The sequence below is a fragment of the Gymnoscopelus microlampas genome, assembly GCF_963454915.1.
Source record: "Gymnoscopelus microlampas genome assembly, chromosome: 1".
Classification (NCBI taxonomy): domain Eukaryota; kingdom Metazoa; phylum Chordata; class Actinopteri; order Myctophiformes; family Myctophidae; genus Gymnoscopelus; species Gymnoscopelus microlampas.
The window spans coordinates 51,218,764-51,246,613 of record NC_139962.1 but is presented as its reverse complement, the minus strand read 5'-3'; the positions used below and the strand labels follow the sequence as shown (position 1 = coordinate 51,246,613).

Here is a 27,850-nt window from a genome sequence, read left to right as displayed (position 1 = left end):
GACAACGGGACTGAATTTGAGTAAATGGCCTCAACCAAATGTCCATAAGATGGCGCAATTCCATAATAAATAAATAAACAAATAAGTTGTTTGCTGCTCCCAACCACTAACTGGCTTGTTAATGCAGGTCAAACAAGATCTCCCCAAAAATGTCCCTCATCCAGCTTTATACATTTTGTGTACGAATTAATTAAGTGATGTGCTTTCACTCTTTATCACTGAACCATCTAATATTTACCATTGATCTTTATTGACGACAGAATGACAAAGTGCACAAGCATAAAAAAAACAACAAAAACAAAACACAACACAATCACTAATGACTGCAGAGTAACATCTCAAGGAAAAAAAGATTGAATATAAAAATGATTATCAAACAATACTACTGTGGTACTCTGGTCATGATTCCATCATGCAGCAAACCTATACAGCCTCTGTAGGCAACCTGTGCCTTTTTTTTTTCTTTCCATACCATTACCGAAGGAAAATGCAAAATGGAGGTTCCATGAAAATGAATTGGGTCTCCAACTCTCCATATTGTGCAGTTCCCCTGTATATTTCTATACAAAGTGCGAGCCAAATGAAGAATAACATGTGCCTATGAATACTACCTTCTGACATAAAAAAACAACAAAAAAAAAGTAGTCCCCTCGGACATTGTTACACAGAATATAAAACACATAGGCCTAATATGCAAAAAAGCTATTTCTAAAGCACCATCTTCGGTTGAGAGACATTGTGCAAAGTCATTTTTTTTTCAAATGTAATTCACAACAATGAGACAATTACTTAATCAATAAAACATTAAGGCATTTATAAAAGAAAATGCACTGTATACACTGTGGACATAGAAGTAATTCTAAGCCAACACAAATCCCTCATATGGTGCAAGACCAGCCTGTGGGAATCAAATTTGCATAATAGGCAATATCTCACAGCACAGTATGGACATACCTGATGTCTGAATTTATGACAAAAGTTTAAAAAACAAAAACAATACAACAAATGTAAAATGTGAAGGGTTGGGGTTTGGGGGGCGGCCACACATCATAACAAATCTGCATCAGCATAACAAATAAAATGCCAATATCACACAGTAATACATCAATATATCCAGTTGCCTATGTTGAGCCTGTGTAGAAGGCCTCAGGGTTGCCTTTCTGCCAAGCTAGGGGCTTAATATTACAAAGTGGAGGGAGTGGGGCATGTCCCTTCATGAGAGCAAAGGGGGCAGTGGGGCCTGAAAGCCCAGCAACGGGATACACTTTGGTGACCTCTAGCTGTGTGCGATTCCATGGCAGGGGGTCCTCATCATGAGGCCAAAGGTCATCCTAGGAAGAGCCGGGCGGTGGCTCTGCATCTCGTCAATGTTTAACACCCGAGCCAGTCCTTTGTAATTTCCCCCAACTTGACAATCTTCAGGCTACTGTCTTCCAACTTGAAATAGTGGGCACCTTTGAAGAAGTAGCTGTAGTCTGTGAAAGCAAGGAACAAGCATTGCACATTTAAAACTCTTTGTTGTAAAAATGTTGTTGCAGTTAAAAATGAAATGCCCAAACCATATACTGATGTCTTAAAAGCCGCTGATTTTTTTCATCTCTTTTATTAAGAATACATGTTTCTCGGTTACAGTTTGGTTGGGGCTGTGTATTTTTTATTGTCGTGTCTAAATAAGCTGGAACAAAGGTTGTTTGAGTTGACAAACATAGTATTCATTATAGTATATAGGCTCGTAGGGCAATCAGTCTTCAGTATGGAGAAGGATTATGACATAATTTGCCTTTGGAGTAAAAAACTAACAAATCAGGCACAAAGTTGGACCTCCTCTTTTTCAGAATGCTAATAAGCCAGTGTACAGAGGCGCCACTGTGGAGGGGCACAGAAGTTCTCTATATAAATGTGTTTTTTCTCACCGTGTGGGGGAGGTGCTACGTGATGCTTACAGTATGTATGTCAGGAGCAATGGCCTGAGCAGTAATGGAAAAATCCCTGGTTAACTGCCATCAACCAAATTGTGCATACCATCTCACAGAGCAGGGGTTATGTCTGACGCTGATCATGGGCCATCAGAGGAGTTCTTTAGGTTTCATGCTTAATGTTCATACAAACGTACATTCGTACATACATTTGCTTTTATGCTATGTTGATGAATTGAATACATTGGACCACAATGGAAACAAGTCTCCAGGACTTTTTTGTGTTATCCTTTAAGCTCAAGTTCTTCAGAAAGAACAAAATAAAACAACTAATGATTGTATTTTATTACTGCTATTACTATTATTATGAACTTTACCAGTACCAATTATGAAGTCTAACTGCAAATGAACAATAGAACAGCAAAAGTAAACCAAGATAATGTGGAACCGGGAGTTGCCGGGAGAACTCTAAGCTGAGTAAGATATGCAACATTCACTGCAAAACCTCATTCGCTTTGCTCTGTGTACTATATCTAATCGACACAGGGCCTTCCTGCTTCAGAGCTTCCTCTTGTCAACTGTTTTATTTTCACATCTTCACTATGTAACCCAGTCCTTCTGAAAAGTCCATTTTTGGTTGCATGGCGTCAGCAATGCAAGCAGAGTTCTGGTATATGAGCAGTGTTGTTGTTGGAGGCATCGTGCCAGACATGATGAAGGGGCTGGCTAGATCGGCCTGGCCACTGGAAACAAGGCATGTCACGGCAGAGAACTGGATCAGACAGCACTGACCCTAAAGGCTTAGTTTAGACTGCAGGCAAATCTGATTTGTTGTCCACACTGTTATTTGCAAGCGATCAGATCCGATTTGTGTATCCAGACACATCATCAAACTACCTGCATTGGCTGCTGTAGTAGCGACATAAAGACATAGGAGTAAGCAATGCTTTACTTGTAATCTGTCGCACGATGGTGTCGCTTGCCTAAAATAGCTGTGGTGTCCAGATTGAGACACAACTTTAGAAATAAGATTTGAATGTGGTTCGACAAAAATCTGTTTCCATGTGCTGTTCTGCTGTTCAGACTTGATAAACAGGATTAGGATTTGTGGCCTACCCAGAGTCCAATCTGGGTAGGCCACAAATCTGATTTGGGCTGACAGTATGAACTCAGCCTAAGAAGAGCTCTGCTTTTCCCCCCCATATATGAATCACTTTAGCCTCATCAATTCCATTTCACTTAGTTCCATCTTGGTCAATAAAATTATAACTTGGTGGACAGTTCAGAAACCTGCCTAACAATGACATCATCCATGAGGATTCAAAGATAATGGCAACTACAACTTTGTCTTACTGGAAAGTTAGCATGCTGAAATAGAAGCAATACTTCTTGCTTCAAAAAAGAAAAGGAAAAAAAGGTTGAAATCTTGTTTGAAATGACCACCACCCTAAAGACGCTGGACTGGTTCTGACTGTGACACAACCAGTTTTAGCAACAAAAGCTGGGAGATTGTCCTCAGTCTCTAGTTGAGCGAAGCATTTTACCCACTGACTTGTGAGTCTATGCATTTCTAGTCTTTTACCTGTAACCATAACCTAACGTATACTGTATGCACTCACTGATTGCACAGTCTGGTCTTGTTAAGTAATATGTCTCTCTCTACTGTATGTCTATTGTATTGCAGGGTAAGGAATGCCAGGCTGCTGATGACTGGGTACAGACAATGCGGCCCATGCACACAGACGTCCCGTGGTCATTTCCTCATGGTTGCCCTTTCACTCTGCATTGCTCGTCGTTAGTTACCGAAGGCTGGTCCGGAAAAGAAATCACTCCTGCTCTGATAAACTGAAAACCAGCATGAGAGCTGATTTGTGGAACTGCTGATATTATGTGGAATATGGCAGGTTGTTTGTGTTTTGCAGGATCATTATTATGATTATTATGATTATTTATCCTTTTTAAATTATAACTATGACTATGGTCATAGTCATAAATATATATATGGCTCCTACACATGAAATATGGCACTCCGGCACACAGACTACTACAGTAAGACGCACATTGCCTAACATTGACATAAAGCATATTCACATATGCATTGTTGATAGGCTGTATATTCACTCACATATTCATGGTTGATACATATATTCAGTGCTAGTCACTGTGTGTGTGTGTGTGTGTGTGTGTGTGTGTGTGTGTGTGTGTGTGTGTGTGTGTGTGTGTGTGTGTGTGTGTGTGTGTGTGTGTGTGTGTGTGTGTGTGTGTATATATATATATATATATATATACATATATATATATATATATATACATATATATATACATATGTATATACATATATATATATATATATATATATATATATATATATATATATATATATATATATATATATATATATATATATATATATATATATATATATATATATATATATATATATATATATATATATATATATATATATATATATATATATAGAGAGAGAGAGAGAGAGAGAGAGAGAGAGAGACAGAGAGAGAGAGAGAGAGAGAGAGAGAGAGAGAGAGAGAGAGAGAGAGAGAGAGAGAGAGAGAGAGAGACAGAGAGAGAGAGAGACAGAGAGAGAGAGAGAGAGAGAGAGAGAGAAAAAACAATTTCAGATTTTACTGCCAGATCCTGTCCTGTCTTGTCTTCTTTCTTTCTTTTTTTAATCTTATCTGATCTTATTATTACTATACCAAAGATGTCCTGATTTAAAACAAAGCTTAAGACAAATGAAGATGTGTTCTTACCAATGCCATTCAGACTGAAGGCAGCGTCTATGCCGTCTGGGATGCCATTCCATGAGTCAGCGATAAGCTTGGGGAACCCAAGGTCCATTTTCTTTTTATCCTCATTGTACCTAAGGGATCATCATGAAGAGCATGGATTTGTACAGTGTCTCAATGGGTATTATTTCACATCTTGAATGACTAAAGTTACAGTAAGTGGGTGGCTCTACAATCCGCAATGAATGGTTTTAGGTACTGTGGACTAAAGTCACATATCTGCTCTCATTCATCCCCCATGCCTCTAGCCTGCAACCAAGGTGGTTATCCTAGTTTTATAGCACAACTCCTCTTATATATTGGCGAAGGTGCCTAACCGACTATTGATGCGGAGGTATTAAATGTAAACATAGAACTCAAGAAGCAAACATCCTCTTCCTTGGAAGTGAAAGAGTTACAGGAAGTGTAGTGCAGTCATCATCTTATATATACACAGTACTCACATTGTGTAAGAGCTGTGGGAGCTGTAGTGGTTTACAGCCCAGTGTAAATCAATCATACTAAAGAGCCTAACTGAAACCAGGCATGACTCTGGGCAGCAATAACATATCATAACATCATCAACCCAGGCCTGGACTTTGTAACAAACAAGCTTTATGCTTATGGAGGTGCATTTAGGCTTTGCTCCTCACCTCCAGAACTTGTCCCCAGAAAACAGGTAAGTCTTCCTGTTTTTCCTGAAGCTGATGGCTGCGTCAATGTTTTGTACATCACTGGGTAGGCCAAGGGAGGATATACTCTTGGGGTAGCCTTTCTCCAGCAGGTCCGCTTTGAAAATCCACATTTCATTGCCTGGGATAAAGACAGGGGTGTTGAGGCACCAAATCAAAGCCAAAACAAAGACATGAATGAATAAATAGGAATATATATGTGTTTCTTCTGATGAAATGCCTCCAGAATTATCCTAACTAACACGTATAAACAATAATGCATTTATGCATTACTTACACGGTTTAATCAATCAAATCTATTGTATTCAGATATATTGCAAAGGTGTATGAAATACTGCAATACCTAAAGAATTTGGGCTGGATATGAAATCAAAACAGGTTATGTCATAGGTCAGCTATTAGGAAGACTGACATTGGAGAATATAAAATTCAAAATGGAGAATATCGAGTCTTTTGCTCAGCCAACCCTGAGCCTACATATGAAGGAAAATATGCAGTGAAGCAGCTCTGCCTCCAGTGTCCTACAATCTGGAGAAGATATTATGTAAATGGAGTCAAGAGTCAGGAAGGTTGTCATGATGCTGCGATGCAAGGCATGCACGATAAACCACTAATAACCACAGTCTAATGTCTTAAAGTGTCCAAGAGTGTGCACCACATACAACCGTACCCTGCTAATGTTTCTACTTATCCTAATGTTACAGTTCTTATAAATGGACCATCACTAGACCAGGGGAAAACAGAAAAAGGAATGCCATCCATTAGTCATGGAAATGGAAGAACGGCTGTTTCTCTGATCACCGTAGAGCTTAAAGTGACATGACCAAAACGCAAGAGCAACTGGATCCTCTAGTAGCCTACAGCTGGTTCCCAATCTTTTTAGCTCAAGACCCAAAACAGAAAGTTGATGTCTCCCCGGCACCCAAACTAGTGAAAATAGCAGATCTACAAGCATTGCAAAGTGATACTTTATTGAATGTCTTCTTTCTTTTTTTTTATTCTGTTGAAATGTCTTTTTTATTTCTGAAACTGTTGAGATACATATTTTTTTTAAATATTTGAAAATATTTTGGAGAAAAAATGTAGTAAACCAAAAAAAAGGGGATATTTACTCAAGGCGTGACCCATAAGAATTAGCCTGCGACCCAAAAATGGGCCCCGACCCAGTTGACTGGTTATCAACATATGGCCCGGGACCCCAGGGGTAGTTGCAGTGGTTTCCACGGGGTCCCCACCTAAATTAGGGATAGTTAGGCAGCGACTGGACACTTACGGGTCCTCTGAGTTAAATGAGCACAGGGTTTTACAGTTATACTATAAAACTGGTCATACATTGGCCAAATTGTCAAATAATATAAGAAAGAGGCAAAAATCGTGAAAATAGGCGATTAGAAAATAGCAGATCTAGATCAAGCTCTCAACTCCGCTATTTTCACAATCTGTGGGAACTGAGTCTATATAAATGTAATGCATCAACTCCTACAATTCCAAGTGCTTGTCAGGGTGGGGGGTCCCCACTTCAAATATGATTAATTTGGGGTCTCCCCAATTCGAATATGATTATTTTGGGGGGTCGCGGCCTGAAAAGGTTGAGAACCACTGCCCTAATGCATGTCAACCTGGGATTCCTTTAAAGAAAAAAAAGGTGAGAATCACTGCTCTGGAATGAAATCAGAGGGGACGAATAAAGCATCTGCTTATCAGTATAACGTACCTGCAAAGAAGACGGTCTTCTCCTCCAGCGGGTTCTCGTAGGCAGCGTCTATCTTGACCGGCAGGTCTGGCCAGTAGGTGGCCACCAGCATGGGCCCATTGGGCTTGCCTCTGAAGTTCGTTGACCTGAAGACGAACCTGGAAGAGGAAGAGTGGATGAAAGGAACGAGTGGAAGTTATTAATGAGGCCAGCTGGACTGAGTTTCAATAGACATGTTTCGTGATGTTAGTGGTAATTTACTGATTAGTGTTTATTATCATTAGTCATTTGTAACCCCGTCTATGATTATAACTGACAACAGTTGGCAATAAAGCAAATGAAACGGTCAAAGTTGTCATATTGACATTTAAAGTGTGTCGAATGACTCATGGCATCAACTCATGCACCAAGTAACATGCAAGAAAACATTTCACCTTATACTGTAAGTTGTCAGTAGGTGCCCGTAGCCTTTGAGCGGCGCAGTGGTATTAAATTAATTGACTGATGTCGTTAGCCTAAACAATGGAACTTACTCTGCACCATGGGTTGGCTTCTACTAGGTGCGCTGTCACCAATCATGTTTTCATTTTTTGTCTTGTTTCGAATAATATTTTCATATTCGTCGACGTATCAAGTGTAGGCTCTAGTGTTATGTGTCATGTGGTTATCCCGCCATTGAGGCCTATATTTCCAGTGTCTGTCTATGGGTGCGGGAGCTTCAGTCAGTGTGTTAGCTTGTTGGACTGGCTGCCATTTGGAGGTGTCATGGAGTAGCATTGACCCAGCATACTTCTAGGCAACTAATGCCCTTAGGAGGACAGCCAGTATTAATGCTATAACATTGGTCCAAATTGGTGGTCCAAACAGCTGTCCAAATTGATATGTATTTGACCACGGACCCCCATCTGAAAAGGTTTTGTGCCAGGGACCCCCCGAAAGAAGATTGATTTGTAAAAAAAAGAGAAAAAAAAGAAAGTGAGCTTGTATATTTGGTATTTTTGAATAGCCAACATATAAATGGATGAAGTGGTTACAATGATTGTGACACTATATTAACTACTTTTGCTGGGGACCACCTGGAATTCCCCCTAGAGCCCCTGGGGCTCCCCAGACCCCATTTTGAGAACCAGTGTGCTATACAAATAAAGGTGACCTGACATTGGATTAATGTGTTGAGTGGAGATAAAGCATGCATGTTTGTGATAGTCACCATTCAACAATAATGTTTTCATATATGCCAGGGTGTGAGCACTGTCACCCAATAATGTTTTCCTATTTGTCAAGATGCACCGTCTGTCACCGATGTTTTCGTATTCATATAATCATGTCAACTCCATACTCAATGTTATGAAAAGTTAGTCTACCATTCCCTGTTCAATGGCCTTGACTGTTTTAGATGCTTGTAAGCTTACAGAATATTTAGTTGCTGGCTTCGAGTAGAAGAGGCTTTCTTTGTCAAACTCAGTTTTCAAAGCACTGAGCTTTGGTCTAAACTCTTTCTGACTGTACTTTCCCCTTAGGGAGTTGAGCTCTGCCAGCCACAACAGCTGAATTATTTTAAAGGACAAATCCTTTCTGATCGGCTCTAACCCAACCGACAGTATGACTACAACCACACAGTGCTTACATAACCTTTAGAAACAGGCAGGCATGCATGCGTATGCACCATAGGTGCACTCCGGTACTTAATACAAACAGCACTGTCTACACCCCCTTGGGGAAGAGGGAATGATGAGAGAGTGAGCGAGCAAGAGAGAGAAAGAGCAACAGAGAGAGAGAGAGAGAGAAACAGAGACAGACAGAGACAGAGGGCGGCAGTGGTTCAGGATGAAGAGCAGTTTTGTAGGAAGTGGAAGGTACCCGGTTCGATCCCCACCGGCTCCTCCTGGCTTCCTGTCAAAAGTGTCCCTGAGTGAGACACTGAACCCCTAACTGCTAGAGAGAGAGAGAGAGAGAGAGAGAGAGAGAGAGAGAGAGAGAGAGAGAGAGAGAGAGAGAGAGAGAGAGAGAGAGAGAGAGAGAGAGAGAGGATAAGGGGGGACAGGGGGGGTTAGTACAAGTGCTTCACTAGCCCCAGTCAGCCACAATGGCCTGATTCATGAGCATCTGGTCCTCGTTAGGGCCAGGGCTGCCGACGCCAGCGGAACAAGACCCATCTTGCCCGGATTTCCAATACACAGCTGCACAACAACAGCAGCTTCCCAAACTCTTTTCCACTGACCTATTTTACACAGAGCAAAGCTCTGCCCATCACAAAGATAAGTTCTGATAATGAATAAATATGAAGACACAAAGCAGGTTCCACCAAACCTTGTGTTTTTGCTCAAGTCTGTCACATGGAATCAAGAGTGAATGACTAACTGGATGATAGTTGCATGCGAGGAAATACATTTCTTTGTCTTCAGACCACAAGTGTAAGCCACTGACGATTTTCCAACCTCTTTCACATAAAACTCGACCATCAAATGATGGGTCAGCTTGCTACTTACGGTATGTGTCTGGCAAGAGTAGACAAACGTATTGGCCACAGTCAAAGACGTAGGAGGATGTGACTCGTGGTCTGACCATTTAAACGCTATATACAGTACTTCATTGACCGGGGTCACCCAGGGGTTCATACTTGGTGTCCTCCTTTTTCCCCTCAACACACAAATCTCTTTGCGAGGAAATAGATGATCTACAAGCTGATTGGGAAGTGTTGTGAGCTATCTGCTAGTTCTTTGTTATATTATGACATGCCAAGAATAGGGATGCTAGGTTGTGGTTAATTCCCGACATACAGTGTGAGACATACAGCATGGCATTAGCATTAATTATTATTTTGTGACTTTTTAAGCTCATTATATTGAGCCAAAACCCCAAGGAATTGTATCACATAGTGTATGGGCGAATTGTTATTTGGATCTTATGGATCCAGCGGTCGTCTGGACTGGACAGGGCCACGGTCGGGGTCACCAGCTGATGTGCCGTGGTTGACCTGTCACTCTTGGTTCAATGAACCCTAAAGTCCAGTTTATAGACGACATACACAGAAATTACCGTTCACATGCGCAAGGCATCTTTATTGAGAAACAAGGGAGATTCCCTCTATACTATGTGAATAAAAGAACAGCAAATTAATGATATTAAAACAATACGACCTGATATATCACGAAGGCAAATCGCTCCACATCTAGGTCTGCATGCAAACAAGCGTTCGGTTGAGCGCCTGGAGAATTCTGAAGTTCTTATCTATAACATTCAGTATATCAACGCTGTGGCTATCAAGGCCTTCCTTCTAACCGGAGCACAGCTACTGTGCTCCACACTCTATAAAGTAAAGGTTGACGGCCCAAGGTTCCACAATGGACCATCAATGGCATTAGCATTAATTATTATTTTGTGACTTTTTAAGCTCATTATATTGAGCCAAAACCGTAGTTGGCTATAATATCAAGAGCACATAAATAAAATAAATCTGTTTCTGAAACAAACGTATTGGGGAGGTTGCTGGTAAGCTGATTAGTCAAAAAACTGCTGGTCTGATCCAACAGCTCTCAAAACTGTTTCCCTGAGCAAGGACACGTAAGCCGTACTACAATGCATTAGAGAGTTTGGCAACATGTGGTTGTATCTGTCCCTGTAAGAATCAACATAGTCAACAGAATCAGCAGGTTGGACAGCAGACGCTATGCTAGCTTATCTCTAAAGCCTCCAGACAGACATACAGACAGACAGACCTGGTATTTTATGCTGAGCTCAGTGAGAACTTTCAGTGTTATTCGTCTCTTCATGTCCAGATTTGTCTGACATAAATATGCAGAGCCGGGACAGAGAGGGGGGAAACCCTGTATGTTCTTTTACAACAGTGCAGACGCCGGTGAAATTTTGCTGAAGCCCAAAGTGCACTGTTTTTTATCTGCTGATATAAAAGTTGACTTGTTTTGCTGCTCTACAGCCAGAGGACCTGACATGGCCTTGAGGCAGAACATTAAGTCTCAGCTCCAGTCTCAGTTCCAGCAACAGGCAACGCACTGAAACGTTACTCATCTCTGACTTGGGAAAGGGGAATGTTATTGCCTCCAGTCTCCCTCTCTCCTCCCCATTTCGCGCAGTGCCTCTGGGTCAGTGTGCTTGGCAGCCCTATTTCAGCCTTTCTCACGTTTCAAAGCAGGAATCACTCACACAGCTTGCTTGAAACTAGCTAGATAGATAGCTAGTCACGCAAAAGCCTTGTGCGATGCTACAAAGGCCAGAAAACACAATAACCACTTGAACCCCAGCGTCCATATTCTGAGAGAAACATTAGCCAAAAACAGCTGATCTACAAGCTCACATTGTGACACATTGTGAGCTTGTCGATCGGCTATTCTTAGAGCTTTTTCTTTTTAAAGAGATTTGGTGTAGATGGAAAAAGTGGTCAAAGTATAGTTGTAACTCAAGTCCAGTTCTCTAAGACTACAGGGGTTTAAGTGGTTAAACATCTGTCCACAACGGTCCAGCTGCAAACAACAGTATGCTGGAGTAATCCCCAGCCCTGAATTAGCAGAAAAACCCTGGGGTGAAAATATTATCCAGTTATGAAGTAGTTTTTTCTTGTCATAGTTCAGTCGTAACTAAACCTTGATGACGTTTTGTTACACTGTGTAGTTATTAGCTTTATTAATTTAGCACACAAAGATACTGCATCGTAATTGTTTTAAATATTGATAATATGATTAAACACTATCGTGATCGGATGGTGGCAAGAACTGTATTGATGAGAGGGAGTTCCACCGCGTGTCAAAGGACAATTAGACGCCTTTTCATTTAAAAGGTCAGTGGTTCTCATCCTTTATCAGGATCAGGGCCCACTTGCGACTCAACCGATCTGACCACTTCACACGGCAGCCGATGATCAGGTGGGTCGCGTGCATTTTCAGAGCATGTTTATTTTAATTATCAATCAATCCATTGTGTTCCGGCTTGGATCTAGGAACTAGCATTGTGTACATTAGTTATTATTTATCAGTATCACAATGAAGAGGTTAGGGTTATTTTAAGATTAACAAGAATAATGTTACATTATCATCAAAATCTTAGTGTTTTGCCAATTGTTTGGGGGCCCACTTGCAATATCCTCACGGCCCACCAGTGGGCCCCCGGTCCACAGGTTGAGAATCGCTGTGCTGGATAACAATGACTACTCATCAGAGTCATGACTCTGATGAATGTCAGTCATTGTTGCCTAGCACCCTGTAAATAAAAAGGCAATTCATTGTCCGTGAAGCTCCAGTGTTTCAATGTTTTTGTGTGTAGAACTGTACTTATGTCAGTAGGCCACATGGAACAGCATGTAGAACTGTATTGATGTCAGTAGGCCACATAGCAGGTACAGAAGGCTATTCATTATGTGTAAACAGAATAAGATCACAATCCATAGGGCAATGCATGTGTGAGTGTCTAGATCAGCGATTCCCAACCAGTGGGCCGGAGCCACAAGGTGGCGCTACACTTCAAATACACTTTAGCAGGCTAACAGGCTCATTCCCTGCTCATAGATTCCAATAGTTTTCCAATGATATGCTTGTTCACTTTTACCACTTTAACAAATGCACTTAAATAGATAGAGCTATTGGAAGCCACTGGGAGTGACTGAGAGTATTTCTAGTTTCCAGTATTATGCTGTGAGCACACAAACGATCTATACTGAACATTTTTTAACTGAACCTGTTTCAATAGGCTAGAAGATCCACCACACAGAATATACTGTACATTAATGAGGCTAATACTTCATCCTTGTGTTCTGTTTGACATCCATGCCCATACTACTATATTATATAGTAGGGACACCAGGGTGAAAGTAGTCAAATCTGTCTGGTTTTATACATATTTAACCAATGAAAAGTATTAACAAGAGCTTGAGACTAAACAATAACTACATTGGATCCATTTGAACACAGGTTATTTTTCCCCATTTCCTGGAAAGGTTTTGGACATACAGTACAAGGTTATCCGCCTGAAAGTGAAGATTTGTGTGTAGGATGACTAGGATCGGTGTTAGTTTTCTTCCAACTCCTACCTTCGGGCCTTCTAGGGTTATGCAGGGCAGTCTTAAAGTGAATGACTTCACTATTTGGTACAGAACAGAGGTCTGCTGACCTGTTTGCTTTGGATGCGCTTTCCGAAATGGACATGACAGATATACTACAGCTCTGCCAACCTCAAAATTACAGAGGTGGGAATCTGTTAAGAAAAGTGGTTCCCAAACTTTCTAGCTCGAGACCCAAAAAGAGAAGTTTGATGTCTCCCCGCGACCCAAGCTAGTAAAAAATAGCAGATCTACAAGCTCACAACAAGTCATGATGTGACGCGTTGTGAGCTTGTAGATCTGCTATTTTCACTACTTCTAAAGTTGTTTGTTGTGTTTGTTTTTTTACATTTATGAAAAAAATAATATGTTTTAAATTCCTGAAAAAATCCTGAGAATTCTTTGAAAATCTTTTGAAATAATAATAATAAAAATGTAGAAAAATAAAAATTAAGGGATATTTACCCACCGTCCCGGCCCACTGTTTGGGAAACACTGCTTAAGAGCTAGTAAAAAGGCGCACCTACAAAAACGATATGGTTTGCGATTCAGGACAGTATACACACTGTTGCTTGGGTTAGAGCTGACCAGAAAAGGTTTGTCATTTAAAATAATTCAGCTGTTCTGGTGGCTGGCAGAGCTCAACTCCCTAAGGGGGAAGTACAGTCAGAAAGAGTTTAGACCAAAGCCCATCGCTTAGTGAACTGAGAGAGATTGACAAAGAAAGCCTCTTCTTCGACTTGAAGTCAGCCAGTAAACTGCAGGCTTACAAGCATCTAAAATAACTGAGGCCATAGAAAGCGGAACAGAATATGACTATAAACAATAAAACTATACCTCCTGGGGAAATGATTAGGCTATGATCTGGGTTGTGAAATCCCACTTGTTTGTTTTGCTATATTACATTTTGTTGTGATTGTGTGTTCCTTCCTGTGCATGCATATATTACAGACAAGACAGTTATATTTACAACAAAGCCAACATCTTTGATAAGTTTAGAGAGGGTTCAACCCGGTGCCCGAGTGGTGCAAGGGTAAAGTTCCTGCCCACCACTGCGGACAATGCGGTTAGATTCCTCCACAGTGCCTCCGGGGTTGGCTATACACATTCCAACAAACACAACTGACCGTGTTTGCAGTGGGAAGCTGGCAGTGGAAGGTGATCTGTCGCTGCACTAGTGACTCTAACAGGGCTCCAGACTCACTTTTTAGTTGGTTGCACTGGTGCACCTTAATTCTTTCATGTACTGTAGGTGCACCAGCATATAACTCAGGTGCACCCACACATAGAGTACACACACATTCCAGATTACAGACCTGCTAAATGTGAGGTGCACTGTTGCGACCAATGAACATTTTTAGTTGCACTGGACAGATTCTTGGGTACTGTGGCCAAATGGAGGCATTCGGGAGCCCTGTTTTACAGGTTGGTCGGAAAAGGTCGGAAAAGGTTTGTCAGACAGATAATATACTTAAGACGCTGCGTTGGCATCGCTGTCATATTGGAGAGGGCAACATGCCATCAAGAAAGATGCCTGAGTCATGTGCAGTTTGGGGCTGTATATTATATATTTTATATTACTGTTATTATCTTTGTAAGAAAAAAGTATTTTGCTATGAAAACCCACATTTTCTATGTAACCATTTTTTTGTTTTACTTTACATATGCCGAATAGTGAAAATAGTTCCAAGCTCACAGCTTGTACTTTGAAATTGGTCCAAAATATCGACACAAGGGTTAAAGTGGTTAACCAAGTATTCTGTGTTGTAACATAACTACATGTCTGGCATTTGTAATGAACCAAAAAATTCAGCGAGTAATGATTGTGGATAGACCTCCTGCCTCAATTGACATACAAATGCTTGATGCAGAGGATGAGACAGTGGAATAGGTGAAAAAATATACATTAACAAAATGAAACACTGGATGTGATAAACCACAAAGGTAGTAGCCTCTGTGGTTTAGTCAACTATACCTTGACCTAAACTGCATCAGTCATATTAAGAACCACCTACAGTATAGGTGGCTGTAATATCGAACAATCAGAGTTCCCTTTGATTCAGTTAGGCCTACCTGTCCTTGAAGAAGAATGTCTCTCCCCTGATCTGTGCTACAGCATCAAACACCACCGGCTCACTGCAGATGTCCATGGGAGTGACAGGACCCTGGGTGGGGCGCTGGGGTTCGTCTGGATCGGTTCCACCACCACCACCACCACCACCACCTATCAGTGAAACATTGGACAGAATATTAGCTATTTGAAAGATAGATTCATACAATATTAATTTAAAAACTTTGGTTTCATAGATACTTGAAGGTTTTTAATGGCTTTTTGTTTTAGTTTTGTTGCCAAGCATGCCAATAATCAAATTGCTCAAATATTGCCATGGAAACAACCCATTTACTCGTTTAGTGCCTGATTATCAAGTTGAATTTCTCCTCAACATTTACAGAGATTAAAAATAAAAACAAAAATACCCTATTGCACAACATGAGGAGTGACTTAACGGTATTGCCAAATAAACAAAAACCTGCCTCACTAAACAATCCCCACAGACAAGATTTTAGTGTTAAACAAGATTACATTCCCTGTGCACGCCCAAAGCTAGAACCCAAAACAGCTGGGAGCAACATAATGTTGCAATCTCTAGTCTCCAGACTGTCCGTTTCTAAGGAGCGCACATCTGATGCTTATAACACACATGATGATGATACCAGCTCTGTGGCCTTGTGGTTAGAGTGTACGCGCTGAGATTGGGAGGTCAGGGTTCCCCGGCCGGGTCATACCAAAGTCCCTGTGATATACTAGGGGGTGTACTTGGATATCAAGCCGGATATCGTGCCGGAGAAACTGGAGATAGGCTCCTGCCCTATGGGCCACATGGCTCGGCAAAGCTTACTTACATGATACTTACCCACTTGAACCTAGCATCCCTATTCTGGCCATGTCATATTAAGCAAAAATAGCAGATGTTCCCAACGGGTTGTGAGCTTATACAGTAGATTGGCTTTTTTTGGTGAAGAGATTTGGTGTAGACTAGATGGAGAACATGAGGGGGCCAAGGGCAGTCCCCCGGGGGACACCGTGGTCAATGAAGTGTATAGGGTTTAAGTGGTTAAACTGAAGATTTTAGTCTCACCACCATAGAGCTCCTGGATGCCTTTGATGTCATCATTAGACAGTCTGAAGTCCTTAGTGAAGGTGTAGATTGGAGCCATCAGTGCACCAGGGTCTTGAGAGTGTTCCAAGCCCAGGGCATGACCAAACTCATGGGCCGCAACCAGAAACAAACTGTAGCCTGGAAATAATCAACCAAATTACCTTCACAGAGCTTCATATTTACAGCCAGAGATTTTAAAATGTGTTGATTGTGCATCCCAACCTTATGAATGATTTTAAAACTTGTTTACAAAATCTGCATTTTACTTCTACAAAGCAATTAAATGATTTACAACTTCCAATAATATAACACAGTGTACTTGTGGTGATGAGTCTGGCTCTTGGAATGCCAGATGGATGGCGCTTCTGGTTTTGGTTTTGGCGTGTGACACTCACACCAAAACAATTCAGTGTGAGTGTCAGCTAAGCAATCAATTATAAAATGTAACCTACTGTAAATCAAATTGAGAATAGTTTCCTGTGACTGTCTAACTTCCTGCAATTCTCACATTCTGTGTCCCATTTGGAAAATCCCACCCACTTGGCAGTCCAAGTGAGTTACAACAAATGCTAAGCAAATGATCTGCATTATATGCATTCTGAACCCGTGGATGAAAGCTTCTTACCCTGGTCAGGACAGAAGCCCCACTTGCGGTCGTCATCGTAACTCTTGGTGGTGGCGCACCACATCTTGCCATCACTGCGTCCAGAGGCAGTGCAAGCCTCATAGGTGTCTCCCAGGAAAAGGAAGGGGAACGCGCAAGGACCTCCCTCTGAGTTCCCTCCCACTGTTGACATGGCTGTATGGGGGGCATCCAGTCACACGTTTCAGAATAGTCACAAGTCTAAACTTCAGGTGTTCATTTCACCTAGAAATCGTATGGCTCACCGAAAGAGTGTTTTGATATGTATTGTACTGTGAAATAATTGCAGATGTTGAAAATGGCACCATTAAAGCATGCACAAGGCACACAACATCAATAACTAATATTCCAGGCACCAAACCAAAAAGGGAAATTCCCAAACTGCTTTCTTTCACAGGGAGATAATCTTCTGTTTGGCTAAATCTGGTTTTGTGATGTTTGTTTTTTTTCTTCTGCCGTTTTCTCATTCAACACTAGCACTACATGAGGCTCTGTGCACAGCTGCATTCCCAGTCAATTAGAACCAGATCCCAATAGTATTACCTATCCATCTCTTTCTGTTGCTCTCTTTCTCTTTCTCTTTCTCTCTCTCTCTCTCTCTCTCTCTCTCTCTCTCTCTCTCTCTCTCTCTCTCTCTCTCTCTCTCTCTCTCTCTCGACCTATATACTTGAAGTACAGCAAAGTCTTGGGCATAATTATGATGAATATTTTTGTACATGTTTAAGTTATTTGACTTTAAAAAAAAAGATTTAGTCTTTAATCTCTCTCTCTATCTCACTCTGGCCTACTCTCCCCAGCATCACAATCCAAGAGCAGCCAGCCCCACTGACCAAATGGAAAATGAGCGGTGCTATTACACAGTAAAATACTTTTACAACCATTCAGTAAACCACTAGCAAGAATGAAAACCACAGCTGGAACATTCCTGTCAACCAATACGGAGAGGCATCGTGCACTGTACAGCAAATAAACACACAAGCACACCCTCAGGCAAGCACACACGTAGCACACACACACACACACACACACACACACACACACACACACACACACACACACACAACTTTCAATCACACACAAGCATACAAAAATGTTAATTTAATTCTCAGATTATGGTTTCCATGCAACAGCGCTTTTACTTAGGAGCAAAATAGAGCAAGTCAACCATGGATGGGAAAAGTTTTTCTAAAAGAAGCTGGTCTAAAAATCTGAGGCATGAGACAGACAGTAGACTATCCAACCCACCGGTTTCAGGGCAGAACCCGTAGGAGGTGTCACGGTCGTAGTCATCGGTGGTACCACACCAGCGGTAGCCATCGTCACGGCCTTCAGTGGTGCAGCCGTCGTACTTGGTCCCCTGGAAGTTGAAGGGGAACTTACATGGAGCTCCGTTGGCGTTTCCACCGAGGGTGAACAGCACTGTTCATACACATGAATAAAGCAAGGTTAGGGATTCTATACATGTACGTTTCTCTGAAATCTGTTTCACGGCTCATCCATTAAAGAAAAAAATCATGTAGAGGCCCCAATGCAGATCTTGGACTTCATGTGGCCAGCCTGTGATGCCATCTATGAAGTCTTTGATGACGTATCTCCAGACACATAGACCGACACAGCACTCAGACAGACACTCACACAGACCATAGATGGCTAACCTCTCACAGAGCCACGGCGCAAAGGTTGAATCATGGTTTAAACTATTTGGTTTAAACCTGACAATGCACTGACACCCTTTGCACCCTTTTATCTTGTGTACAACACACTGATATTCTTTTTGCACCTTAATGTCTAATATCATGTACAGTATACCCACTTCTCTTCTCTTTCTCCTTTCTGGAAACAACAAAAATGGTGGAGCTTGCACAAAAACAACTTTCACAGACTTTCTTTTTTACACCTGTAAACCTATGATGTGACTCTCATTCTCATTCTAATGGGAACGGCGTGCCTCCAATGTGAGTCTTGGACTTCAAGAGGCCAGGATGTCAGTCATCTACACATTTTAAAGTTATCTATAACATACTGTATCTATCTACGATGTATGACTCTCAACGTTGGGCAAGGGTTCAGCCCAATCAAAGCCCCATTTGAGTTAAATATTCCAAAAAGTATAAAACATATGTGAAAGAAGTTAGTGGAGGTACAAAGTTAGTCTACTGCCAGTGTGCACAAGAAATTTGGCACTGATCGGTCCAGCGGTTTCCGAGATTTGCTCCAGAGAAACACACACACACACACACACACACACACACACACACACACACACACACACACACACACACACACACACACACACACACACACACACACACACACACACACACACACATGCTGTAAAAATAGACACACTGAAACACTGCGATACATAATAGTACAGCTGCTGCAATATACACATTTGTTAGATTTCAGTTCCATATGAAAATGCACAAATATGCACGTAATTGTACTAACCCAATTATCCTATTCCATTACATGAACTCACTGGTTTAACTTGTGTTTACATCATTTCCAACAACCCAGTACATGTGTACGTTGGCAACGGATCATAATGAGCCTTTGATAACAGCAGTACCGTGGACAACAACTTAACGCAGATAAACAACATGTTTGACAAATCCCAGTATTTTCAAAGTGGGACAGAACCTTGCAAATGAGCAAATTCCATATGCTGTTCCAAACAACAACATCGCTTTCCTGGCAGTTATTCCAGCCTACTTTCTCTCCATCCAAAATAAACAGAACTACTTCAAATATATTTCAATCTTATTTGAAGTAGCACTTGGCCATCAGAAGAAAAACAGCTTCTTACCACCAACTTACTGAACATTTCTGAGGTTCAGCTACAATGAAATTGAGCATGTTACTAACGCTGCTAAAGTTGTCGGTCTGATTGCCCATGGGGCCATCTCTATGGCAAATGTGCACACTTGCAATGCTGCTGCAGTTGGTGAATCACTTAAGCCCTATATACTGCCATAATTTACAAGTTTACAAGCACTGTGAGCTTATAGATCTGCCATTGTGGTCAAATGTTGTGGTCCTTGTTGCTACCCGGTTGGCTCAGAGCTCCCTTCTCTGATCGTTCTCTTTGCATAGTTTTTACATTTTTTCACGTTTGTGTACGTACACAAAAGTACACAAACGTGAAACCTCACACCTGTCACATCAAACATGTGATGTGACAACAAAGTTGAGTGGAGTCGATATCACAATATTATTTTGTCGTGTGTCAGTGGCCCATACTCACGCTCATGGGGGCAGAATCCGTATTTGCCGTCTTTATCAAAGTCGTAAGTGGTGGAGCACCACAGGAAGCCATCATCACGGCCCTGGTTCGTACAGCTGCTGTACTCTTTCCCCTGGAACAGGAAAGGCAGTTTGCAGAATTCCCCCTCAGCGTTGCCAAACTTCACCTTCACCACTGCCAAAAAGAGTTCACAAAAGATGTCTTACAATTGTCCGCCTGGTGCAGTGCTACTACATGAGAGAGAGAGAGAGGACTATCAATTTGATTTTCTATATGGTCGTTTCAAACAAAGCATTCTTAATTATGGGCAGGCCATATACAGTGCATGCAGATATACTCATAATATTTGCAAATACATGTCATGATGTCAAGGTTTTGGTTTTGATTCTCCTAACATTGTGTGCGATTTGCCACGGAATATAATTCAAATTGTGTTGGAGTGTTTAGGCAAGACAGAAAAGTACATATAAAAGCAGGTTAAAACAAACACCTAGAATTATTTGCAATAATTATTATGGTCCGTAACATAAACACAAATTATTGGAGTGGAAAAATAGTAAAGGCTTTAGAATCTACACCTGGGTACACAAGAGCCTTTCCATGAAAAATGCAACATGAATTTACTTTTTCTTAATATTAAGAAAATGTTCTGTTTCTCTGGTACCTGAACCCTCTCCCAGGGTCCATTGCTCATCATCATCAAAGTGGGAGTCTCCACCAATGCCTGGTCCTGGTGCAAAGGCATGGGCCAGAAGGCCATCTTTACCATCGAAGGGGTAGCCATCCCCATGCTCTGTTGGTGACACAATTTACACATTAAAAAAATATATATATGCATATACAGTATATATACTACTGCAATGAAAAAGAGTCTCTCATTTTTCAGTATGTAGTATGTACTGGAAAATGTACTAAGGAAACTGCTATGAAAGCTACCAATGTACTATGGAAACTACCACCAAAGTACTATGGAACCTTGTGAGTTAAAGTTTGCATATTAGCATTATAATTAAACAAATGCTGACTAGCTGGTTAGCAAATTTCAAGGGGAAATGCTAATAACCGTAACACTGCAAATATATTGACATGTTTTAATCTGTTTGTCTGATGAAGGAAAAGATGCAACCTACTTAAAGCCCCAAACATCGAAGTGTCCCTTTAACTTTTGTATAGATATTTTCTCCCAGTTCCTCCAAGGTGGCTTGTTTTTATTTGTGTGCCATCATAATTACGGGAGTCTTTCCAGACAGGTTTAACTAGAGCCAGACAGACACCTCTGGCAGTACAATGATTTTTATGAGTAACTGTCTAATGGATACCTTGACTAAAATGACCCTAGTAACCCCCCCCCTAAAGACTATAATCCTCATCCATGTCCCAAATCTGTCCAAAATATAGGCTGGCTGTGTGGGGTGGTGTCATAATAAAATAATAATAACATTATGAATGTTATACTTGACCATAAGTCAACCAGGCAGAGTCTTCTGGTGAACTGTTTTCTTCCTTATGGTTCGGTCTGATGGTTACTGCCCTTACTCAAGGGAATAAGTGGGTTACAAATGACTTGCCAAGGTTATTGGCGCTGGGTTCCTATAATACTTGTTAAGTCTCAGTGGGGAATACCAATGAATTTCAGTTTTAGCATGTCACTCCTATTCCCTCTGGAGAACTGGGAGGTCTGTCCTAGTGATCATTTATAACAGCCCACACAAGACATAAGAGTTTATCCTGCCCTGTCCTGTCCTAAATGTGCAACGCCAAAATTATGTGCAACTCTGTACGGAATGAATATTGAAATGATGGAAAAAAGGACCGTTGCCAGCCAGGATGACTAGACACACATAAAGCACATACTCACAAATACTGACTGTGCTGTCCAAGGCCACAGGTAAGCCATGGTCAATCTTAGACATAGTGTTACGTCCTATAAACAAGCGTGTACCGTACCCTCATCCCCACTGTAGTTACACATGGGCCTCTATAGAGTGCACCTCCAGGGGTGCTTTCATTTCTGACACTCTGGGGTGCCACAATTGTGAAAAATGTAACCGTATGTTGTAGAAACTCTTCTCCCGCAGGTTCTTCGGGTCCTGGCGGCTGCAAGTTAACCAAGACTTACACAGTCCTGGGAACAGCCCTGATTTAATCACTAGTGTTCACTGATATACCTTACTATGACAGAAAGGAAAAGGGTTGTACTGTACCGTTGCGGCCAAAATTGATCATGATGTCAGCCTCCCCCTCCGTAAGGCGTGTGAAGGTGAGTGGGGTGACGTCACCCCACACTTTGAACGCCCTGAAGAAAGCATCGTCTATAGTCTCTTCATCCAGATCTGGGCTGTGTCCAAGGATTCTGAAGAGTGAGACAAAAAAAACATGCAGGGAATCATTTACTACAACAGGAAATGTTGTATTATATCTGTGCAAAATACTCTCCATATTTGTATTTACTAATGCCAAATAAAAAGTTTAAAGAAACACATTTTAGGATCTATAATTTGCCTCTGTTTTGGGAAACGACTGTGCACAAAGTACTGCTATAGTTCATTAAAAAAGAATGTTCATAACTCTTCGTATAGTAGCATATATTGCAATACTAAAGTTGTCACAACATCCTACGGCACACCTGGACTTTTCTCACGGCACACAGAACCGGTCAAGACAATGACAGGCCATTATTTTGATACAAAATGGTCAGCAGGATACATTCAGGGTCAGAGAGACAATGCAAACAATACAGCCATGTTGTAGCTTTTAAACCCCAGAACACAAAGACCAAGACAGTCGAAGCAGAGTGACCCAGTAATACTGTTATCTTCAGACAAGCAGACACTACTCCTACTAACAGACTATGAGTCATCTGGGGAAAATCTTTCCTGAAAGAGTTCAACCGCAAAAATCCGTTGTGTGCCTGTCTCTGCTGTAGATTCCTCTAGACATGGGCTGAGCTGAGATCCCCAAGTTGTTATTGTTTTCCTTAGCCTTATTGCCATCCTCCTTGACAAACACACAGACAGGCTAAAGCGGTCAGGCGGCCACGCCACCAAAAAAACGCTGATCTAAATAAAACAATTCAGCGCTGTTGTAAACTTCAAATAAATGGAGGGGGGAAAAAGAAAAGAAAAAAAGATCAAAGACAGGCTGTGAAGGAATGCTGGTGTTAGCAAGAAACAATTCAAGCACAAAGATTGTGTGGATGGGGGTTGGGTGAGTGGGAATCAGGGGGCATAGCTGAGGTCCATCTCTCAAAGCAAACAGACTCTGGGGGTGTTCTTTATAGTTTCCTTTGCTCAGCAGTTTATGGAACAACACAGTTAAACACTGGTTAGGGGAACGAAATTCAGACCTGTGTGTTTGACAGCGTTTTTATGTGAGCCACACCTGGGACACACCAGGATAATACATTGTTATTAGTGTTTCTTTGCCCTGCTTAGATGGATATGCTTTATTTCACATGTCAATACATCATCATTTAACCACTTACACCACCTAGTCAGAGTAAACTGGATCTGAGTTGGCTCTGTAATTGGACTTATCCTTTTTCCGTCTACACCAAATGTCTTCACAAAAATAACATGCCTATTCCCCCCAGAACAGGCATGCTGGGGTTAAGTAGCCTACCTCAGAGTTTCTGTGGGCTGTTCCTTTTATGTGATAACCTGTGTGACACTATATCCTACAGCAAGGGTTCCCAAACGTCTCAAAATAATCATATTTGAACTGGGGACTCCCCACCCTGACAAGCACTTTGAATTACATTTTGAATTACATTACATTTAGTTTGACCTGGTTCCACAGATAAATATTGTGAAAATAGCCAAACTGCAAGCTCACAACACACAACAATGTGAGGCATTGTGAGCTTGTAGATCGGCTATTTTCACCATTGTGGGTTGGAGAAGACATGATGCTACCTCTCAGGATTAGGTTCAACAAGAATCATTTCACCACATGAACCCGTAGATCGCTTTTTCCTGTGTGTGTGTGTGTGTGTGTGTGTGTGTGTGTGTGTGTGTGTGTGTGTGTGTGTGTGTGTGTGTGTGTGTGTGTGTGTGTGTGTGTGTGTGTGTGTGTGTGTGTGTGTGTGTGTGTGTGTGTACTGTGTAGGTATTTGGTGTAGAGAGGGACAAAAGGAGGGTCACCTAGTATAGCCCCCTGGGAACACCAGTAGTCAACTTTAAGTCTACAGGGTTTAAGTGGATATCCATTTCATTATTTGGGCAAGACCAAAATGGGTAATGATGACATTGGACAAAGTCCATATTAGAACATAGCCTACCTCTTGAATTGTCATTTCAGCATACATGTAATTGCAGTGGTGGAAAGTAACATAGGTACATGTACTCAAGTACTGTACTTAAGTACAATGTTGAGGTATTTGTTCTTTACTTGAATATTTCCAATGTCCAATACTTTTACTTCTACTCCACTACATCTCCGATCCAAATATTGTACTTTTACTCCACTACAATTATTTGAAAACTTTAGGGTAGTTACTTTGTAGATTTGATTATTAATACAAAACATACATTTAAAAAAGTGAAATGGGACAGTCTGCATAATGAGTACTTTTAATGTTGGTACTTTAAGTACATTTTGATGCCAATACTTTTATACTTTTACTCAAGTACATTTTGAATTCCAGACTTTTACTTGTAACAGAGTATTGCTATATTGCAGTAGTGATACTTTTACATACGTAAAACAATGTGAGTACTTCTTCCATCACTGAGAAAATAGTCTACCTCTTGCTTGGTCATTTCAGCATGCATGTAATATAGATCTTGTGTTATGGTGTGTGTTGTGTAGTGCAGGGGTCTTCAACAGGGGGTCCGGGACCCCTAGGGGGTCCTCAGAGCTACTACAGGGGGTCCGCCAAATCTTTGTGTGATATTTATTTTCTTTACCTTAACCACTTGAACCCTAGCATCCCCTTTTCTGAGCAGAACTTTAGCCAAAAATAGCAGATCTACAAGCTCTCAACGCCTCGCGCTGCGAGGCGTTGAGAGAGCTTGTAGATCGGCTGTTTTTGGCAAAGAGGCTGTAGGTGTAGAGGGAAAAAAGGGCAGGACTAAGTAAAATAAAGTAAAAGTATCTGAAACACAATTTTATACAATATAGAGGGGGTCCCTGCTTTATCTCTCTCTCTTAGCTAGGGGGTCCTTGGCCTAAAAAGGTTGAAGACCCCTGGTGTAGTGCTGACCTGTAGGTGATGGAATTCTTCTGCCACTTGGGCTTCCTGTGGAAGAAGTTGTAATTGGCCACATCTGGTACTCCACAGCGAGGCTTCTTCATGATCTCCACAGTCTTCTGGTCGATCTCTCCAGTCTCTTGCAGAGTGAAGAACTTCTGCATTTTCTTCAGGGTGTCCTTGAGCACCATTAGGTTACATCTGTCTTGTGGGCATCCATAAAACTTGTTCAAATAGTGCTGAAAGAGAAACGTGGAGACAATGGTCTTTATAAATGCAGCTTTGATGAAGTGGGGATTTTCCGTTCTGCTGACGATGACAAAAGTAACTTTTTTTCCATTCCTATATATGAAAAATATTAAACTATTGTTTTTACGCAAGAATGCAATCAAATCTCGCGAGTATTTGACTTGATCAGCAGGCAACTTCTCTGCTAGACTATTTATTGTGCGTGCAAATGATCAGTGGTGTAAAGTAACTAAGTACATTTACTCAAGTACTGTACTTAAGTACACTTTTTAGGTATTCTTACTTTACTGGAGTATTTCCAATTTTCAGTTATTTTACTTCTAGGCCTACTCCACAGCCACTACATCTCAGAGGTAAATGTGGTACTTTTTACACCACTAGTTACTTTGTAGATTTAGATTATTAATACAAAACATACAGTATAGCCACTTTAGTCCTATAGGCTACATTTCGGCCATTTGAAAATAGCCGATCTACAAGCTCACAATGCATCCCAGCTTGTAGAGCTGCTATTTTCAAAAGATCTTTCGACATTTTACACATTTGAAAACTTGTGAAATGAGACATTCTGCACAACAAGTACTTTTACTTTTGATACTTCAAGTACATTTTGATACCAATACTTTTGTACTTTTACTCAAGTACAAAGCCTAAGACTTTTAGAGAGAGTAGGCTACTACATTGCAGTATTGATACTTTTACTTAATTAAAAAAAAATACGAGTACTTTTTCCACCACTGCAAATGATTCGTAAAAAGAAAAAAGAAAAAAAAAATCATAGGCCTAAACAAATAAAAACTTACCAGGGCAACTTCTTTATTGTCTTGGGGTGGTGTCGTGTCCCCTGGAAACCTGATGATGGGCGAGGGGGCCGCGGAGCAGTTCTGGAGAAAAGCGATCAACTCCAACAAAAACACGCTAAATATCGTCGAACGCCCCATAGTTGTTGTCAGGTTGGAGATAGATTTGTGGGGAAAAGGGTTCAGGATAGATGCAGTGGTAGCTCTGCAGACCTTTCTGTCTATCTCTATGAGCCTCTGCTGCTCTGAAATATGTATTTTCTTTCCTTTAACGGGACATCCTGCACCTCAGCAGCTCCATGAACTTCTGCTGCACACGCACTTTTTTCGATGCTCTCCGCTGTGCGCAACAACTCTGCGGAACACCAAAACACTCGCCCCAAAACACAGTCGCCCCGGGGAAAATCCGGCGATCTAGGAACGGTCACCATCTGGTATTCCTAACGTAACCAGGGGCGTCACGGCCATTCACTGTGCGTACGACTCGACACCCTCACTCTCACAGATCCGTGATTTCATACCCCCCCATTTTTTTCAGGCAAAAATAAGAATTAAATAACCTATCCCTAACCCTAAAACCGAACTAAACTAACCAAAACACGAAAAAAAAAACTAACAAAATCCGCCCAAAAAACGTTGCAAACTTTTGAAAATACAGAATGTGTTTACGTTTGACAATTACAAATGTTTTTCACGCCTTTTCAATAATAGCAGATCTACAAGCTCATGCCGCGCTATGAGCATTGTATATCTGCTATTTTTGAATAGCCAAAGTGTAAAGTAAGGGGAATAGTCCACCGAAAGTTCATCCCCCCCACCTTCTGAGAGCCCGTGACGTCCCTGGGTCACCATATGGTATTCCTAACGTAACGTCAGTAATACAAGGCCTACACCTGAACTTTTTCCTAAACTTAATCTCAGTAAAACTATGCCTAACCCTAAACGTATTTCTAGCCTTATCCTCAGTAAAACAAATACAAGAACCGCTGGGGGCGAGCGGTCCACGAAAAAAACAATAGGGGCGAGCGTGTTTTGGGGCGAGTCTTCCGGGGTTACCAACAGAGTACTGCGCAGTCTCCAGGTTGCATTAGTATGTGTGCTTCTCTCCGTCGTACGACGGTGTCGCTGCAGCGAAAATGGACGATCTACAAGCTCACACCGCGTCTGGTGTGACACGTTGTCAGCTTGTAGATCGGCTATATTCGGTTTGTTTGTCAGTGACACACCCCGACACTGTCGTAGGACTAAAGTAGGCTATTAGTCAGGTCAATGGTTCTCTCTAAAGTGGGGCGGTGTCCGTGGGGGGGTTCCAGGGGGTCCCCAAAATGTCTTCATATAGCATCAAAAGGAGTTCAACCACTTCAACTCAACATAAACCCTTCAAAAACGACTTCTGCCAAAAAGTGATTACAGCTACTAG

General features: G+C 41.4%; 1 protein-coding gene across 2 annotated transcripts; it reads right to left on the bottom strand.

The window, feature by feature from the left end:
• Positions 1 to 228: 228 nt before the first annotated feature.
• Positions 229 to 26,761, bottom strand: mmp2 (matrix metallopeptidase 2). Of its 2 annotated transcripts, none has more exons than XM_084066109.1 (13): positions 26,434 to 26,761; positions 25,394 to 25,620; positions 22,395 to 22,543; positions 20,855 to 20,983; positions 20,191 to 20,364; positions 18,189 to 18,362; positions 16,926 to 17,099; positions 16,280 to 16,438; positions 15,213 to 15,363; positions 7,112 to 7,248; positions 5,359 to 5,518; positions 4,691 to 4,800; positions 229 to 1,475 (listed from the first exon to the last, which is right to left on the bottom strand). In XM_084066109.1, exons 1-13 carry the CDS (start codon positions 26,569 to 26,571, stop codon positions 1,372 to 1,374), a joined length of 1,986 nt encoding a protein of 661 aa, XP_083922235.1. In that variant the 5' UTR covers positions 26,572 to 26,761; the 3' UTR covers positions 229 to 1,371. The 2 variants fall into 2 exon arrangements, with proteins under 2 accessions (XP_083922235.1, XP_083922236.1); XM_084066110.1 differs by having other exon boundaries at positions 15,213 to 15,359; positions 16,285 to 16,438.
• Positions 26,762 to 27,850: the final 1,089 nt, after the last annotated feature.